The sequence below is a fragment of the Castor canadensis genome, chromosome 16, assembly GCF_047511655.1.
Source record: "Castor canadensis chromosome 16, mCasCan1.hap1v2, whole genome shotgun sequence".
NCBI lineage: Eukaryota > Metazoa > Chordata > Mammalia > Rodentia > Castoridae > Castor > Castor canadensis.
Genome location: NC_133401.1, coordinates 16,520,839 through 16,538,677, shown reverse-complemented (window position 1 = coordinate 16,538,677; position 17,839 = coordinate 16,520,839). Strand labels below are relative to the sequence as shown.

The 17,839-nt window shown below is 50.8% G+C and overlaps 1 protein-coding gene across 2 annotated transcripts in view; it reads left to right on the top strand.

The window, feature by feature from the left end:
• Opa3 (outer mitochondrial membrane lipid metabolism regulator OPA3) overlaps positions 1 to 17,839 on the top strand; it is a 44,912-nt gene that overhangs the window by 14,739 nt on the left and 12,334 nt on the right. The window contains exon 2 of one of the 2 annotated variants that reach the window (XM_020172953.2): positions 11,529 to 14,388. The exons of the other annotated variant lie outside the window; for it this stretch is intronic. Within the exon in view, the coding sequence (XP_020028542.2) occupies positions 11,529 to 11,905 (377 nt within the window). The 3' untranslated portion in view covers positions 11,906 to 14,388. Of the gene's footprint in view, positions 1 to 11,528; positions 14,389 to 17,839 lie in introns of those variants that run through there. 2 annotated transcript variants of the gene reach the window in all.

The window sequence follows — 17,839 nt, the reverse complement described above, 5'->3', positions numbered from 1 at the left end:
ACTCTGTCCTACTGCCCCTGCCTCCCTCATGCTGGGCATACAGGCATGCACAACCACACCCGGCTAAGGCTGTTGCAGGTCTTCATGTGTGTTCATTTGCTCTCACTGTACCCGAGTAGGTTCCATCATCACCACTGCCTTTGGAGTGAATGGACTAGAGGGGTGTTCAGTCACTCATCCAAGGGCTCTCAGATGTTCATGGTGGAGCTAGGATTCCAAGCCAGGAGCTCCAGGACTCCACTCCAGCCCAGTCCCTCAGGAAGCCATGCAGAATCTCCCACCCAATGTCTTCGGTTATCCTGATGAGACAACATCCCCACAAGCCAAGGCTTAAAATGTCCGTTTTGCAATAAAGGAACTGGAAGTGCTGAGCTCTGAATCTTGCCTGAGGCCACAAAGCAAAGAAGTAACAGAGTCAGGACTTGAACCCAGGACCACCACCTCCAGAACACACTAAGGTCTTAGCCTCTCAGTTAGCTGTTTTCTAACTCTGTGTACTAAGTCAAACTGGTCTTTCTAGGTCTGGGTGGAGAGAGTAGAGATGGGGCTTGTTCTCTGGGGTGTGATGTGCTGCGGTTTTTTAGGAGCTCGTATCCATCACTCACTCAACACATGTGTAATTAGTGTCTGCTGTGTGCTAGGCAGGAACTGTCCTAGGAGGAATGATGCCAGTCAGCAAAGCAGACAGAACTCCCTGCCCTGGGTCAGTCACATAGGAGGGTGCTGGTACCGGAGCACAGGGAGCTCCTTCCTCCCGGGGCTTCCTGCGGGGGACCTGGCTCCCACCCCCATGCCTCAAGCAGTCCCGGGGTGGCTGGGGGGTGGAGTACTCCTAAAGCCCTTGGGCCGAAAGGTGCCTGGCAGGCAGAAGCAGTTGGTGACAGGTGCCCTTTGTGTCACTCCCATCTTGGGATGGACGCAGATACGGACGGATTGGCCACATTTGCTGGAGGAAGCTGCTGCCCTGCAGTGAAGCCACCACAATTCCGTTCACACTGTGGTGCCCGTAGGGCAAGTTTGTGGCTGCTATTCTGAGACAGGGTCTGTTATGTAGCCCAGGCTGGCCTTGAACTCATGACCCTCTTGCCTCTGCCTCCTGAGCGCCGCAGTTGTAGGCATGCACCACCATGCCCAGCTTCAGGGCCAGCTTTAAACTGAATGGAACACATCCCGGGAAGGGCACACAGGGCATGGGCTGGCTGGAAGCTGTGTTTTCCACGATGGTAACTCATCAACTGCAGTATGCCACCTGTTGCCTCCACAAATGATCTCAAGCCTCTCGTTAGGGAGTTGACAGATCATCTTAGCGTTACCAGAGAGGAAATACGCCAGAGAGAAAAGCAAGGCACCACAGGATAGGAAGTCAAGTCCCCCCGGCCCCAGCTCCTCCACTGACATTCAGTCAGTAATGTTTGACTTTCTGGATGCGTATTCTTTATTGAGGTACAGTGTCTGTACAATGCAAAGAATAGATCTACAGTGCACAGGAGCAGGCATGGTGGTGCGTACCTGTAATTCCAGTACTCTGGGGGCACAGGAAGGAGGATGGGGAGTTCCAGGCCAGCCTGGGAACCATAGCAAGTTCAATGCTAACTTGAGCTACATAGTGAGACCCTATATAAAAAAAACCAAACAAACAAGCCAGGCACCAGTGGCTCACACCTGTAATCCTAGCCATTTGGGCAGTGGAGATTAGGAGGATAACGGTTTGAGACCAGCCCAGGCAAAAATTAGCAAGACCCTATCTCAACCAATAGCCGGGTGTGGTGGTGCACGCCTGTCATCCCACCTCCTACAGGAAGTATAAAATAAGAGGCTCACAGTCCAGGCCAGCCTGAGCAAAAATCAAGAACCTATCTCTAAAATAACCAGAGCAAAAGGGCTGGAGGTGTGGCTCAAGTGGTGGAATTTGCCTAGCAAGTGCAAAACCCTAAGTTCAAACCACAGTGCTGCCACAAATTTTTTTTTTTTTTTAAAAAGAGGAAACGACAGAGTTTTCCCATGTGGTTCCAGCTGCTCCACGCCAACAAGCTGTCAGATGGCAAGAGCGGAGGGCGGGCTTCATCCCAGGGTAATGTCCTTTAACTGTGCTTGGGGTGTCTAGTTCAGAGCTGGTCTCGTGGGTAGATGGTTACCTAGCTACTTCCCAATTACCCGGGGTTTTTGTTTGTTTGTTTTGGGTTTTGGCGGTACTGGGGTTTGAACTCAGGGCTTTGCACTTGCCAGGCAGGTGCTCTACCACTCAAGCCACTCCACCAGCACTCCAGCTGTCCTGTTTGATCCTGTCACTCAAGCCTGGAGACAGAGGGTCTGGGTGGCCTTCCTCATGATCATTTTTAGGCGTTCTTCCTGACGTGGGATAAGAAAAAGCAGACACTTTGTGTTCCCGGACCTGATCTCTCCTGGCACCCAGTAGCTCATTGAACATCTAAAGGAGAAGAAAGCGATGAAACTGGTACGGGCCTGATCATTCTGGAACAGTTGATTCAGTTTCTTGCCCTTCTAGTCATTTGCAGCCTCGGTTCTTTGTTCTGTCTCAGCTCCTGAGCCTGGCTTTGTTTTTCATATATTTTCTAATGTCCTCGTCACCTTATCCTGTCTTGCCTCCGTCCCCTAGCATAGGCAACCATGTTATCTTGTGTATTTTCCAGAAACTGAAAACAAACCAAATGATGCATTTCAAGCAAATTCTGGTATATACTGCTCCCCTCCCCTCCTTTTCCATGGTCAGGAGCAGAAAGCACAGCCACCTGACTCCATTTCATGGGATTAGTCCCAGGGAGGACTCTCCATGACACTGAAGCCAGCTTCCTTACTCCTTAGTCACCTGCTGATGGAAATCTGGGGCTTTGGGAGATCGACTGGAAGTGACTGGTCTGCTTCCACTAGGGATTTCCTGGGTTTTGTTTGTTTGGCGGCACTGCGCTTTGAGCTCAGGCCTGGAGCTTACTAGGCAGGTGCTCTCCCACTTGAGCCACTCCACCAGCCCTTTATTTTGATGGGTTTTTGTGAGATACTCTCTCAAGAACTGTGTGCCTAGGCTGGCTTCAAACCACGATCCTCCTGATTTCTTCCTCCTGAGTAGCTGAGATTACAGGCGTAGCTACCAGTTCCTAGCTGACCTTGGCCCTTTGATGAGTACTGGTCAGTTATATTGTAGAGCCTCCGTGAACTTGAGCTTCCCTGAGGTGTTCTCGTGCTTGGGAAGAGATTCTGCATCTTTGGCAGGAATACCAGAGAAATGATAGAGGACACCATACCGGGGACTCTTGCTGTCAGTAGGCCTTGTGACTGGGAATGTTGACCTTGGTCAGTTGGCTGGGGTGGTACCTGCTGGATCTGCCTGCTGTAAAGTTCCTGTCTTTCTCTTTGTAATTAATGACTGTTTGGGGAAGACCCTTGAGACTGTATAATTGGCTCGTTTTGCCCAATAGTTACAGTATTCATCCATAGATCTTGTGCGCCACAGTTATTGTGGTGTTTTATACATTTAATTTTGCAGTGCTAGGGATCAAAGCAGGGCTTTGTGTGGGCTGTACCCCCAGCTGCTCTTTCTTCATGTTTTCTTTGTGGTGTTGTTTGGTTTGGGTCTGGTTTTTCTAGACAGTGTCTAGCTATGTAGCCCAGGCTGGCCTTGAACTTGGGACCCTCTTGCTGCCTCCCGAGTGCTGGGATTACAGCAGTGCCTGACCATGTCCAGCTCCCTGGGTTTTGTAATAGTTGTTCTGGTGACAGAACTGGGTCTACCAAGGAAGTAGAGGTTAGAGCTGTGTCCAGGCAGGGCCCTTCCTTAAGCCATGGCCTGGACATGCACAGGAGAAAAGAGGAGCCTTTGGGGATGGCTGCCAGGTCCCAGCCCAGTGCTTTTGTGTCCTCTTTACCCCATCCCGATGAGCACTTTCTGTGTGGAGACTGGGTGGTTCCAGCCTGAGCCGAAGGGTAAGATGAATAGTGGCTCCCCTAGGGAGAGCTACAGACAGCCATGCTGGATCCCGGGACCCTGAGGGGAGAGGTTAATGTTGAACCATTTTGTAAAGAAGGGAACTGTTCAAGAGAGGGAGCATTGTGGGGACTCCCCACCCTTTGCTGAGCCCCCACAGGTTCTGCTGCATGAGGGGCCCCCAGCAGTGCTTCCTGCCACCATCCTGGCCTCACCAAGGGACTCAGAGACAGACCTAGTGACTCCTGGGTCCCATTGAGCCCTTTCCTAACCTACCCCTGTTTTGCCTCACTTCCTGAAGAGATGGCCAGCTGTGTTGAAGCTGCCTGCTGTATTGGGGGCACTTTCCCCAGCCAGCCATGGGAAGCCCTCTCATTTCTGAGGTGCGCTGCATCCTCGGGAAGGAAAAAAGGCATTTTCTCAGAAGTTTTTTTTTTTCCCTTTGGCAGTACCAGGGGCTGAAGTCAGGCCCTCCAGGTTGCTAAGCATGGACTGTACCACTTGAGCCACTCCCAGAGCCCCTTTGCTTTTAATGGTTTTTAGATAGGTTCCCCTGCTAACTTTGTTCTGTATGGCCTCTGATCCACCTACCTCTACCTCCCAAGTAGCTGGGATTATAGGTGTGTACCACCTTACCTGGCCCTGCTCAACATTTTATTATGAAGAATTCAAACAAGCTGTGTGCCGGTGGCTCATGCCTATAATTCAGGAGACAGAGATCAGGAGGATCAAGGTTCGAAGTCAGCCCAGGCAAACTAGTTCAAGAAATCCTATCTCAAAAAAAACCCCAGAAAAGGACTGGTGGAGTGGCTCAAGGTGTAGGCCCTGAGTTCAAACCCCAGTACTGCCAAAAACAAAACAAAACAAAACAAAAAGCAAACACAGTAGTGAAAACATTTTATTTGAACACTTGAGTGCCTACTATGTGTGTTCTCCCACACTATATCTGCCTTATGCAGTTCTGACCATTGGTCCATCCCTCCATCCACCCACCTGTCTTATTTTTATCACATTGTAGAAGTAAACTAGGCAGAAAGCAATTTATTCAGTACAGCACCAGGGCCTACACAGTCACCAGAAAGGCCGCAGGAACTGGCTTTCAGCTGGGCCTCAGGGCTGACACCACAGAACCCACCCCGAGAAGGCCACTGCCTCCTAGTTGTCCACTCGGACCATCGACTAAATGCCATTTGTGGGCCGAGAAGCCATGGCAACCACGAAGTTGGTGACAGGACCCTTGGAAAAATCCCCATGTCCCCACCCACTCTCACCAGGAGAACCCGCTGGAGTAGGAATTGGGGGCCTGGTTGGGCTGGCTTTATGCTGCAGAGCTGGGGGCAGGAAGGATCTCTTAGATCCGTGTCACAGGACAAGGCCAGGTGTGGTGTTACTTTGTGTGCCCACGCTGGGAACCATCTTCTTTGGGTGGTTGGGTCTTTACCTACTCAGCTGTGAACATGACTGTGGGTGTCCTCTCTCGGGCCTGTGACCTCTGAGGTGCTAGGAGACCAAAGGCATGGCCTGTGACTCAGGAGGACAGCAGTACAGTACAGGAGAAGACATTACGAGAGGCTCTGTATCATTTGAGGGTGCTTCAGAGCTGGTGGTCCCTTACTAAGAAAAGGAAAGGTATGTCTGCTACGAGACAGACCCTCAGGAAGAGCTGCAGACGTCAGGTCAGGGGTCATCTTCCTGCACCTTCATCTTTCCCCACCCACACCTGAAGCTCCTGCAAAGCCCAGAAATACGAGGTGAATGCACGCAGGCCATCCCGTGAGAACGGGGCTGCGTAACTTAGGTTCTTGGGAACAAGGGGCCACTGGTCCTCAAAGCACAAGACTTCAGGCAGGGGCGCATCGGAGCCAGGGGACCATGCCCTCCCAAGGCCTAGACCTTCTTCTGGTTGTCCGTCCGTCACCAAGTCCTATACCCTGACTTGGTGCTGTCCTTGGGGATGACATGGAAGTCACGTGTTGGGTGCACAGCAGCTCTGGAAGCTGCCATGGGAGGGGTACCCCAGCGCGCAGCAGATCCACTCATCCTCCTCGGGGTTCAGAGCCATGCCGCCATTCTCCAAACCTCCCCTAGGATCACCTGCAGGTAGCCTGGGGGCACCTTGGGGACCCCTCGTATATAAAGGCTGTATAGTTCAGCCTTTATCTCCTTGCTGGGGGCTGCTCCTTGTCCCTGAGACACCGACACCATCCTTCACCTCACACCCACTCATCTTCCTCCCTGGCTGCCTTAGTCCTGTTTCATTCTCTTATTTTTATTCTCTCTGGCTTTGTTGAGCTATAGCTGATGAGTGATAAACTGCGCATCAGGTCAGGAGTTCAATTGTGTAATTTTTTTCCATGCTGGGGGTGCTTGGACATGCTAGGCAGGCACTTCATCACTGAGCCCCACCCCAGCCCTGTGAAGTATCCTTGTGACCCTTGTCGTCTGGGTCACCACCTCCCCACGCCCCCCACCCCAGGCCTCTGCTGATCCTCTGGGGATAAGTTTGCATTTTCTAGAATTCTGTACAAATGGACTTACACAGTGTATATATATATATATATATATATATATATATATATATATATATGTTCTTACATATATGTAGTTATTTATATTTAAATATTTGCTTTACAGAAATACTGGTCATGATACACCAAATTGACTTTGCAGCTGGCAGTCACAGACCTCGTATTTTAAAAGATGAGTTCTCCTTATGTCTCCCCTCACAAGATCCCAGCCATCCCACCACCTCAGCTCCGTGCTCACTCTGGGATTCTTGCTGCAGGGGAAGTGTGGGAAGCATGGGATGTCTGCGGGGTTGACAGTGGGTGCTGGGTATGGGTCCTGGTTTAGGAACTGTGTTGGGGAATCCCGATGAGAACCCTGGTCCTCCAGTTGGACGGGTCCCAGAGCCTCGTTACCCTGGCTGCTGGCAGAGCCGCTGTCCGCACGGGTTCCTGGCTGGCACATACCCACTGTGCCTCAGCAAAGCTTCCTGCACGTTCCACTGTAGCTACTTCCTAGATACCCCAGGAGCCTGGCAACCCTGCGCAGATTTGCCAAAGTGACCTGGCCACTTGGCCACAAAACCTGTGGGTCACTAAGTCAGGTCATATGCCACTTACACTCCAGTGATGGCTAATCTTGATTATCAACTTGATTGGATTGAGAGGCACCTAGGAGAATACTAAGGTGCACCTTTGGGTGTCCTGAGGGTGTTTCCAGAGAGGATTAACTGAGGGAGAAGACCTGCTGAATGTGGGTGCCACCATCCCATAGGCTGGGGGCCCCTGGAGTAAAAGGGGACTGGAGGTGTGGCTCAGCCTTAGAGAGCCGGCCAAGCGAGGCCTTGAAAGTGCCAAGCCCTGATCCACCCCTAGTACCATGGAAATAAAGAGGGGGGGCGGTGGGAGAAAACCTGCTGTGATGTGGGCTGCTCAGCTCTGCCTTGTCCTCCCCACCAGAATAAACCAAAACTCCGCAAGCAGTAGGCCAAAATAAATCCTACCTTCCTCATTTTAAGATTTTCTTTCTTTCTTTTTTTTCTCCCTTGGGTGGGAGGGGCAGTACTGGGGTTGAACTCAGGACTCCGTGTTTGCTAGGCAGTTGCTCTACCACTTGAGCCACGCCCCAGCCCCTTAGTTGGCACAGTGACGAGAAAAGTAACCGCTCCTCTGGCCCCACATAATCCATGACCCTTTCATGTGTCCCTCCAGTCCTGTGTCTCTGCCCCTCAGGGCACCCACAGATGACTGAGTGCAGAGTGAGTCCCTGGCCTGGAGACTGAAGGAAGCTCCCTCTGAAATGGAGCAGGCACAGGCGACAGGACACTTCCTCCCGTGGCTGAATCTTTCCCCAAATTCCTAGAATTGGAACTTTGAGTCCAAAGAGATGCAATTAGTATTTTGTATGTTTAAAAATAGAAGAATCCATATTCATTGTAGGCAGAATTTAAAAATACAGATAAGAAAAAATAGTGAGCCTCCCCCCCCCAACAAATAAGCTGGTGTGGTGGCACCTATTATCCCAGCTGTGAAAGAGGCCATAGGTCGGATTTCAGTCTGAGGCTAGCCCTAGCTAAAATGCCAGATCCTATCTGAAAAATCACTGAAGCAAAAATGGACCGGGGACTGGGCGCCGGTGGTTCACTCCTGTACTCCTAGCTACTCGGGAGGCAGAGATCAGGAGGATCATGGTTGGAAGCCAGCCCGGGCAAATAGTTCGAGAGACCCTATTTTGAAAAACCCTTCACAAAAATAGGGCTGGTGGAGTGAATCAAGGTGTAGGCCCTGAGTTCAAACCCTAGTACCACAAAAAAAAAAGGGCTGTGACTGTGGTTCAAACGGTAGAACGCCTGCCTAACAAATACAAGGTCCTGAGTTCAAACCCTAGTACCGCCAAAAAACAAAAACAACAGAAAACACCTTACGCAGAGTCATTACAAGAAAGGGAAATTGCCAGGTGCCATTGGCTCACACCTGTAATCCCATTACAAAAAAAAGAGGGCTGGTGGAGTGGCTGAAGGTGTACACCCTAAATTCAAACCCCAGTATCATACCAAAAAAAAAAAGAAAGGAAAATTTTAGAAAAAATGGATTCCAACATCCTACACAAAAGTATTAGCAAATAATATCTAGCAAAATATAGGGTAATATATCATGACCCAGTGGCTTTATTCCAAGTGGATTTTATTCTGAGACGTGGAGGTTGGTTTGGCATTTGAAGGTGGAGCAGTGTGGTTCAGCAGAGGAGCTGTATAAAGGAGAAAAGCCACATACCACAGGAAAACCAGTTGATGAAGTTTACAGCCTGCCCATGAAAAAAAGCAGGGAGACTGGAAAAGAAAGGAAACTGGTTATTGACTAATGACATGACTGTACACATAAACAAAAGAATACAAAAACAAGCTAATAAAATTAAATGATTTTAGCAAAGTTACTGGATATAATATCAATGTATAGAAATTAATTGTATTTATATATGCCACCAGCAGAGAATTAGTAAGTAAATTTTAAAATATTATTCACAGTACCATTGAAACACCTCAATCACAGGCGTGATGGTGCACACTTGTAATCCCAGCTACTGAGGAAGCAGAGGCAGGAGGATCATGAGTTTGAGGTCAGCTTGCACAAAGTTAGCAAGACCCTGTCTCAAAAACAAACAAACAAAAAGAAAGGGCTGGAGACACAACTCAACTGCTAGAGTGCTTGCCTAGCATGTTCAAGGCCATGGTACAATCCTCAGTACCACAAAAAAAAAACCTTCAATATCTAAGGATAAATTTGATTTAAAAAAAAATCTGTAAAAATGCTACCCTGAAAACCACTAAATACTGCTGAGAGAAACTAAAGAACTCCCATATAAATGGTGAGGCATTACCCTATTCATGGATTGGAAAACTCAGTGGAATTATTAATCCTGAGCTGGACGTGGTGATACATGCCTGTAATCTCAGCAACTGTGTGCCTGAAACAGGAGGATGTCAAGACTAGGGCTGCATATCAAGACCCAGTCTCAAAAAGCAAAAAACTGATGGCCAGGCATGGTGGTACACAGTTAAAATCCCAGCTATTTAGGAGGCAGAGGTTCTGAGGCTGACCCTGCAACAAATCATGAGACACTATCTGAAAAATCACTGAAGCAAAAAGGGTTGGGGGCGTGGCTCACATGGTAGAGCACCTGCCTACCAAGGGCAGGCACTGAGCTCAAACCCCAGACATATCAAAATATCTGCAGTTGACATTGACACCAGATATGGTGGTACACGCCTGTATTCCCAGCATTCTGGAGACTGAGACATGAGGATCAAGAGTTCAAGGCTACCCTGGATTACTTACTGAATTCCAGGCTAATGTGAACTTCAGAGCAAGACCCTCTCAAAAAGTAAAAAGAAAAAAGAAAGTCAGGTGGGTGTCGATGGTTCAAGCCTATAATCCTAACTACTGAGGAGGCAGAGATCAGGAGGATTGAGGTTCAAAGGCAGCCCAGACAAACAGTTTGAGAGACCCTATCTTGAAAAACCCCATCACAAAAAAGGGCTGGTGGAGTGGCTCAAGTGGTAGAGTACCTGCCTAGCCGTATATGAGGCCCTGAGTTCAAACCTCAGTGCTGCCAAAAAAAAAGGTAGGAGAGGGGTTTGGGCTGGTACATTTAATCGTAAGTCCTATCACACTGTTTACCTATCCCCTCCAATTGAGGGGTTCCCTAAAAAGGAAATTCACAAAGCAGAATGCCATCAAAGATTTATTTAGCAAAGCGGAAGGAAGCAGGGAGAACTAGAAAGGGAAAGGGGAGCACCCCTGACCCTCATGAGATGAGAGCGGAGTCTGTACATGACGGCCATTGTCCTCTGCGCTGGAGGATTCCAGCTTGAACTTTTACTAGCATACATGGTCACCTGTCACCTGTCAGTCATCTCGCCGAGTGCCTATTTTTGCAGTTTACACATGGATAACGGACCTACGGCGGATTTGTTATTACCTAAACATGGAGATATTGGTGTAACATTTTTGGCATTCCTTTCTGGTCTAAGTATTGACAGGCCTTCCATCGTGGGCTCACTGCTCATTCAAGGAGACTGCAGTTGTTAGAAGAGGGAAGACGATGAAAGGAACATAGGGGTCCACAGTCAAGTCCTTGCATCACTGCCAGCTTTCCTTTCTGGTGTCTTGATTTCAGAATCTGGCAGGTGGCCCATCCCATGTGTGCAGGCTAGATCTGCTCAGCCCAAGTCCCCAAGCTGGGTCTGCACTGACACACTGAGGCACCCTCCCAGGGGTGCCTGCAGAAGCCAGCACAGTTAACTTAAACATTCCTGTGCTACACGTTTTCATGAAAGCCTGGCGCGGTGGTGCATGTCTGTAGTCCCAGCTACTGAGGAGGCAGAGGCAGGAGGATCGCTTGAGACCAGTTTAGGCAGCCATAACAGGACCGATGTCAGTAATAATAATAATATAAAAAGAAGTGCATCTCCAAAGAAGCTGGCCAGGCCTCAGCCCTGTTGTCTCCTGTACCCTTGGTTGAATAATTACAACGGAGCAAGTGAGGGTCATGTCAGTTCCACATTGGCTGAAATGGCACCTCAGGTGCCGAGAATCTTGCTGGTGAAGGCCAGCTGGACAGGGAAGGAGTTGTTTTTTTCTATTGCACCTCTCCACCCTGAGCTCCAAAACTCACACCCCCTTCACGGCTGGTGAAACCCAGGTCTGGAGCCAGCACACTTGCAGACGCACTCGGCGCCCACTCCCACACTCAGCTCTGCCTCCCTGGGAGTCAGGAGGTCCCCGCCGCCCCCGCCCCAACTCTGCATTTAGAGAAAATAAGGAAGGAGCCGGTCTCTTGGGAAGAGGGTGGGTTGACAGTGCCAGCGGAGGAGGACATCCCGACTGGCCTGCGCGGTGACTTGGGAGGAGGGAGCTAAGGGCTTGGCCTTGAACCTTTTTGCACACCTGGCGTTCCCCGCGGCCTCCCATCGGAGGACCTCCCCGTGCAGGGGGGCTTCTCCTGACCCGGTGGGGCCGGGCGCGGGTAGAAAGCGACCCCCCCAGGCCGCTTGGGAGTGCGCTGACCCCTCTCTCCCCCGCAGTGTACCACTGGGTGGAGATGCGGACCAAGATGCGCATCATGGGCTTCCGTGGCACCGCCATCAAGCCGCTGAACGAGGAGGCGGCCGCCGAGCTGGGCGCCGAGCTGCTGGGCGAGGCCACCATCTTCATCGTGGGCGGAGGCTGCCTGGTGCTGGAGTACTGGCGCCACCAGACGCAGCAGCGCCACAAGGAGGAGGAGCAGCGCGCCGCCTGGGACGCGCTGCAGGACGAGGTGGGCCGCCTGGCGCTGGCGCTCGAGGCGCTGCAGGCGCAGGCGACCCCGCAGCAGGGCGCCCTGGACGAGCTGCGCGCCGAGCTGCGGGACCTGCGCGCCCGGCTCGCCGCCTGCCCGGCGGCGCCTTCGTCCAAGAACTAGGAGGCGGCCATGTGTGCCCCAGCGTGGCCTTCTCCCCGAAACACCCCTCCTGCCGTGGCCCAGCGGAAGCCACTGGGATCTGGGATGTTGATGCAACCTGGCATTAGGTCACCCCTTACTGACAAGTCCATGGCTGCCTGCCTCTGGGACCACCCAGCCGGTGGAGCGATCGGACAGAGCCCCTCCAGCTCGTAACTTGGCGTCACCATCCCCAGCGCTCACCCCCCACCTCAAACCCGCCGACCTACAAGGTCTTGGTCAGCAGGCCTCGCCACCCTCTTCTGGCAAAAGCAAAAGTGGAACCTGGGCTTGAGCCAATCGAATGCGTGCAGCCCAGGTACTTGATCAGTTACCTGTGCCTTTCCCGTGGCCCAGCCAGCGGAGGAACGCCCCCTTCCTTCTGGCCGTCGGTACAGGCCACGGTGAGGAACCGTGCCTCGCGGTGGCTTTTTTCTCCCCCTCGCCTCAGATCCGCTGCAGCTGGCATCTCCTGCAGTTGATCACCGAGTCATGTCATTTCCCCTGAGACTGTCCCCGGCTGTGCAGGGGCACCTCTGGCAATGTCCCCAGACCGCTATCATGGTGGAAATTTGATTCCCCCAGGGGCGAATCCAGTCCCATTTCTCTGGGCTGGGTGGCTCATGAATTCCCACTTTCTCCAGGGGCCTCTTTAGTGGCATTTCTCAGGGCCCGCTGGCCCATGGATTAGGTCGCACACCCATTTCCCATGTCCCTCCATCTGTGTATTCTGGCTCTGGGGGACTCCCAGGTGTGGCAGGACCCTCCTGCCTCTGCAGCCCCGAGGCCCTGCGTTGCAGGGGACAAAGCCTGTTGGTCTTCGCTTCATTAATTCCTAGGGCAGCGGTCGCCATCACACGTTGCTGTGAAGGAGTGTGATTGTTCACACAGCTGCAATGAGTTCCCGCACAGTTCTGAAGGTCGGAGTCCACCTTTCAGCTTCTGGTGATTCCAGGCGTCCACCTTCATGTGGCCTTCTGTATCCTACAGGGACAGCTGTTCACTGAATGTAGGGCCCACCCTAAATCCAGGATGATCTGAGGATCCTTCACATAATTACAACTGCAAAGAATCTTTTTTTAAAATAGGGACACACCACCATGTTCCAGAGGTTAGGACGGGGACGTGTCTTTTGGGGAGCCACCATTCAGCCCATTACACCTCCCCACCCCAAGAGTATGCAGGGACCCTGCCCTTCCCCTCCTGGCCTGGAGGAGCAGCCCAGTGACCTCCTTCACTTCCGGGCTCACTCTCCAGGCCCAGCACAGAAGCTGGGGAGGCATGTGGCCTAGCAGGCTGCCTTTTGGCTGTGTGGGGTGAGGGTGGCATCTGAAGGACAACCACAAACGTGGACCTCCACAGTGTGTCTCCAGCTCATTAAAGTTAAGACATCTGGGAGGGCCCTGGAGGGAAGGGAGCTCTTTCCCACGTTGGGAAACTGAGGCCCAGGGGAGGCAAAGGAACTTGGCCAAGGTACCACAACCCAGAGGGACAGCTAGGACAGCTGCCAGGGTGGTGAAGTGGGAGGGTTTGGGGGAAAGAGAAGGAGAGGGCCCAGATGGCCTGGCTGCAGATAGAAGAGGAAAGTGAGGGGAAGGAAGGTCGCTGCCTGGAGGCCCTGCGTCGGAAGTGGGGACTGCATCCCCTGAGGTCTCCGCCTGTTGTGAACAGGGAGGTTCATTCCACTCGGGTCATTTCCATGGGGTGGAGGCAGAAGGGCCAGGACTCCCCCGACCCTACATCCCTTCCCAAGGAGTGAAGATGACCTGGACTCAACCTCCCCAAGTAGAAAAGCAAGAAGCTGGGCTTCCTTCCTTCCGGAAGAAGGGGAGAAGCTGGGGTAGACGGAGCTGAGGGGGCATCCTGAGGGAGGGACCTTAAAATTGACAGTGGCCTAAGTAGGTGAAACCGTGGAGGAAGAAGGCAAGGGACAGATACTGCCACATGTCCCCACAGTGAAAGAGGGACAGCCAGGGAGAGGCTCAATGCCTGGTCTCCATGGTTACCCCTGCTGTGTTACTCTGGCACTGACGTGGCTGGGACCCATCTCCGTACACAAGTCATTGCCACAGCAGGTCAAGTGCACTGAGCTCTGGCTAGGTCAGTCATTGTCACAGTAGCCCAAGCTCACTGCTCTGGGTCGGGACTGGCACTGTGCAAGTGCCACAACATCGTCTTCTCTGATTGGTAAGGAACAGGCACAGAAAGGGAAGTCACCTGGTGCAGGTCACACAGGCAGGGAACAGGCAGCCTAGGTCTGAGCTCTTGGATCCTGGGGGAGCGTTCAAATGCGGCTGCGTGTCCCCACAGGTGGCCTGTCGTTGACTGGTGTGTCACCCCATGGGAGTTGCGGCAGGAAGTGTACAGAAGCCAGCGAGCGGCTTGTCGCTCTGGTTTCCTGCCAGCTACAGCAATGTATATTTTGGGATGTGGGGAGAGGGCTTAGAATAAATTCATAAATGAAACCTGTTGTCCAAGCTGATAAATTCATTTTTTTCATATTTAAGAAGTCCACGGTAACCTTAGAGAAAGTGTCCATCTATTCTGTCACTGGAGAAAGTTGCGCTGAGTTGCCTGCTGTGCCCCACCCCGTTCTGTGCCCAGCTAGAGTCACAGCTATGACAGGGACAGCCCCAACCCACCCTCATGGCACTCACAGCAAAATGGGGGGCAGTTGCACCCGTAGTTCTTTGGGAAGAAGGGGCTGGGCTGAACCCAGCCTCCTCCCCTCCTGAGTGACTGAAGACCTCAGGGTGTGAACAACAGAAAGTCATTCATTTCCGCTCACAGAACCTCAAACCGTGCCCTCAGCTCTGCCCCTCCCATGTCCTGGCAGGCACTGTTGTTCCTGTGTTGGTTTCTTTGTCAGGTTTGAAGAGCCACCAGGAGGAAGTGGATTTCACAGGAGCTCCAGCCACCCCTGGACCGGCCACAGGGGAGCGCCATGGACAAGCGGAGAGAAGCCAGTCCAGAGGACAGAGTGGACTTCATCTGTTGGAGACACCCACTGAGCAATTACTGTGTGCTGGCCTCATGCCAGCAGCTGCGATCAGCCAGGAACAAGTGACTGTGACGTTCTAGTGCAGGAACAACCCTGGGTTGATGGAGAGCAAGTGGTCAGGAAGGAGAGGAAAATTGAGACGCTCCCTGAAGGCAGCTGCAGGGAAAAAGAAAAGTGATTTTCCTGTAACAACAAAAGGTTCTGAGCTAGGCATGGTGGTGCATTCCTGTAATCCCAGCTACCCTGAGGGTGGAGGTAGGATTTCAAATTTGAGACAGCTGGCCAGGACAAAGTTAGTAAGAACCTGTCTAAAAACCAAAACACAAACTAAAGCGCTGGAGGTATGACTCCATCCAGTATAGAGCACTTGCCTCGTATATGCAAGGCCTTGGGTTTAATGGAAAAAAAAAAAAAAAAGGTCTGGCTATCAGAATAGGGCAGGGGTAGCCCATGTCTTTATAAGTAAAGATTTATTGAAACAGCTGTGCTTGCTCATATTTTGCATTTTCTATGGATGCTTTTGTACCACAGAAGTAGAGTTTCATATTCACAACTCAAAGTCGAAAATAGCCGTCTGGCTGTCCTCCAGGTAGTTCAGTTTCCCTCACTGCCCACTAGAGCTCCCAAGCCTCCGTCACAATCTACATCCCAGTCTACGGCAGTAGCCACAATAAGGAGCTGGTGGGTCATGCCTGTCTTCCTAGTTACTTGGAAGGCAGAAATCGGGAGGATCAAGGTTCAAAGCCAGCCCAAGGAAATAATTCTCAAGAGACCCCATCTCCAAAATAACCGGAGCAAAATGGAGTGGAGGTGTGGTTCAAGTTGTAGAGCGCCTGCTTTGCAAGTGCGAAGCCCTGAGTTCAAACCCCAGTCCCACCAAAAAAAAAGGGGGTTTATGTAATCCCTCATAAACATATTCATAAAATAATTCACAGTCCCCCCACTTATGTATTAAAATGTATAATTCATGCGTGGGATGACATAGTATATAATGAAATGTATGTATCTTATAGAATATTTAACACGGTATTGTATATCGTACGTGTGTGTATATCTGCATATCATTGGAACAAAAATTGCACAAACTAATGACCCTTGAAGTGCAGGACGATATTTCCTGTTTTGTTTTTTTCTGTTCTGGGGCTTGAACTCAGGGCCTTCACCTTGAGCCACTCCACCAGCCCTTTTTAGTGATGGGTTTTTTGAGATGGGGTCTCACGAACTATTTGCCTGGGCTGGCTTTGAACAGCAATACTCTGAGCTCAGCCTCCTGAGTACCTAGGATTACAGGCGTGAGCCATGGCACCTGGCTGATATTTCATTTTATTGTATTCCATTTCATGAAGAAAAGTGTGTGCATTTTGTGTATATACATTATTGTAAACATAGAATTTGGGCTGCGCACAGTGCCCAGAGCTGTAGTCTGAGCAACCCTGGAGACTTAGGCAGGAGGATCACTTTGAGCCCAGGAGTTCAAGGCCAGTCTGGGCAACAAAACAAATATTATAGAAAAAAAGAAGGGCTGGAGACGTGGCTCAATTGGTAGAGTGCCTGCTTTGCAAGCTCAAAGCCCTGAGCTCAAACCCCAGTCCCACAAAAAAAAAAAAAAAAACCCCACAAAAACAAGACACCATAACCAGAACCAGTGCCTCACGCCTGTGATCCTAGTTACTCAGGAGGTAGAGATCAGGGGGATCATGGTTCAAAGCCAGCCCAGGCAAATAGTTTGGTCAGACCCTATCTCAAAAAAAAAAACAACACAAAAAGGGCTGGTGGGGTGGCTTAAGGTGTAGGCCCTGAGTTCAAACCCCAGTACTGAAAAAAAAAAAAAGAACCCCATAAAACTCACTGTATGTGGACCAGTAGCTAGCAAGTGAAAAGCCCTCACTTCAAACCCCAGTTCCGCCAAAAAACCCCAGAAAATTCACTGTAGGTGTTGCATACGTGTGGACTATCAGAATGGAATATGTGTTAATACCACGCATTATGTCTCATAAATCTTATTAGAATAAGAAGTGTTCACTAAGCAGCAATTGCCTTTGCCATGCCCAATGTTCTATTATTTTCTATGTTATTCTATTTCACAAAGAAAGACCATTGCATGCTGGGGCCTCAGCCACAGTGGAGACTTTACCCAGGGTTAGGCAGGAGCCTCTGGGGCTGGTCAGGGGAGAGAGATGAGATCTGACTTTGCTCACTTTGTTCGCTTTTGGTTTGGTGAGACACGGTCTCACTGTGCAGCCCAGGCCGGCCTCCAACTCGGGATCTTCCTGCCTTCACCTCCCAAGAGCGAGCTTAAAAAATAATAACAAAAATTAAAATCTTAAAGTGCCTCAAAATGACAGAACTGCTATACAACTGTCTGTGCCTGCTATACAACTTTAAGATTTTTCTCTTTCCTTCCAGACACTGGAGGCTCATACTTGTAATCCTAGCTACTTGGGAGGCTGAGTTTGGGAGGATTGAAGTTTGAGGCCAGCAAAATGAATTTGAGATGTGGCTCAAGCCGTACAGCGCTTCTTTTGCCAGTACTGAGGCCCTGACTTCAAACCTCAGTCACTCCAAGGAAAAAATATTTTTTCTTTTTCATCTTTTTTCCCCACCCATCACTGCATGGTCACTTAAGATTTTTCAAATCAGAGTGGCGCACGGTGGCGGCACGTGCATTTCCTGGTTCTTTATAGGTTGAGCGTCTTTTCAGCCTTTCTTTGGATATTCGTCTTGGTTTTTTTTTTTTGAGCAATACCAGGGTTTGAACTCAGGGCCTTGCGCTTGGCAGTCGCTCTACCACTTGAGCCACTCCCCCAGCCTCTGTCTCTTCACTGACCCTTTAATACCTGGTTCTGGTCTTTTCTGTCTGGCTGAAGTTTTTCATTTAAAGCAATCTGATCTCTGAGTCTCTGTTCCTTTCAGGC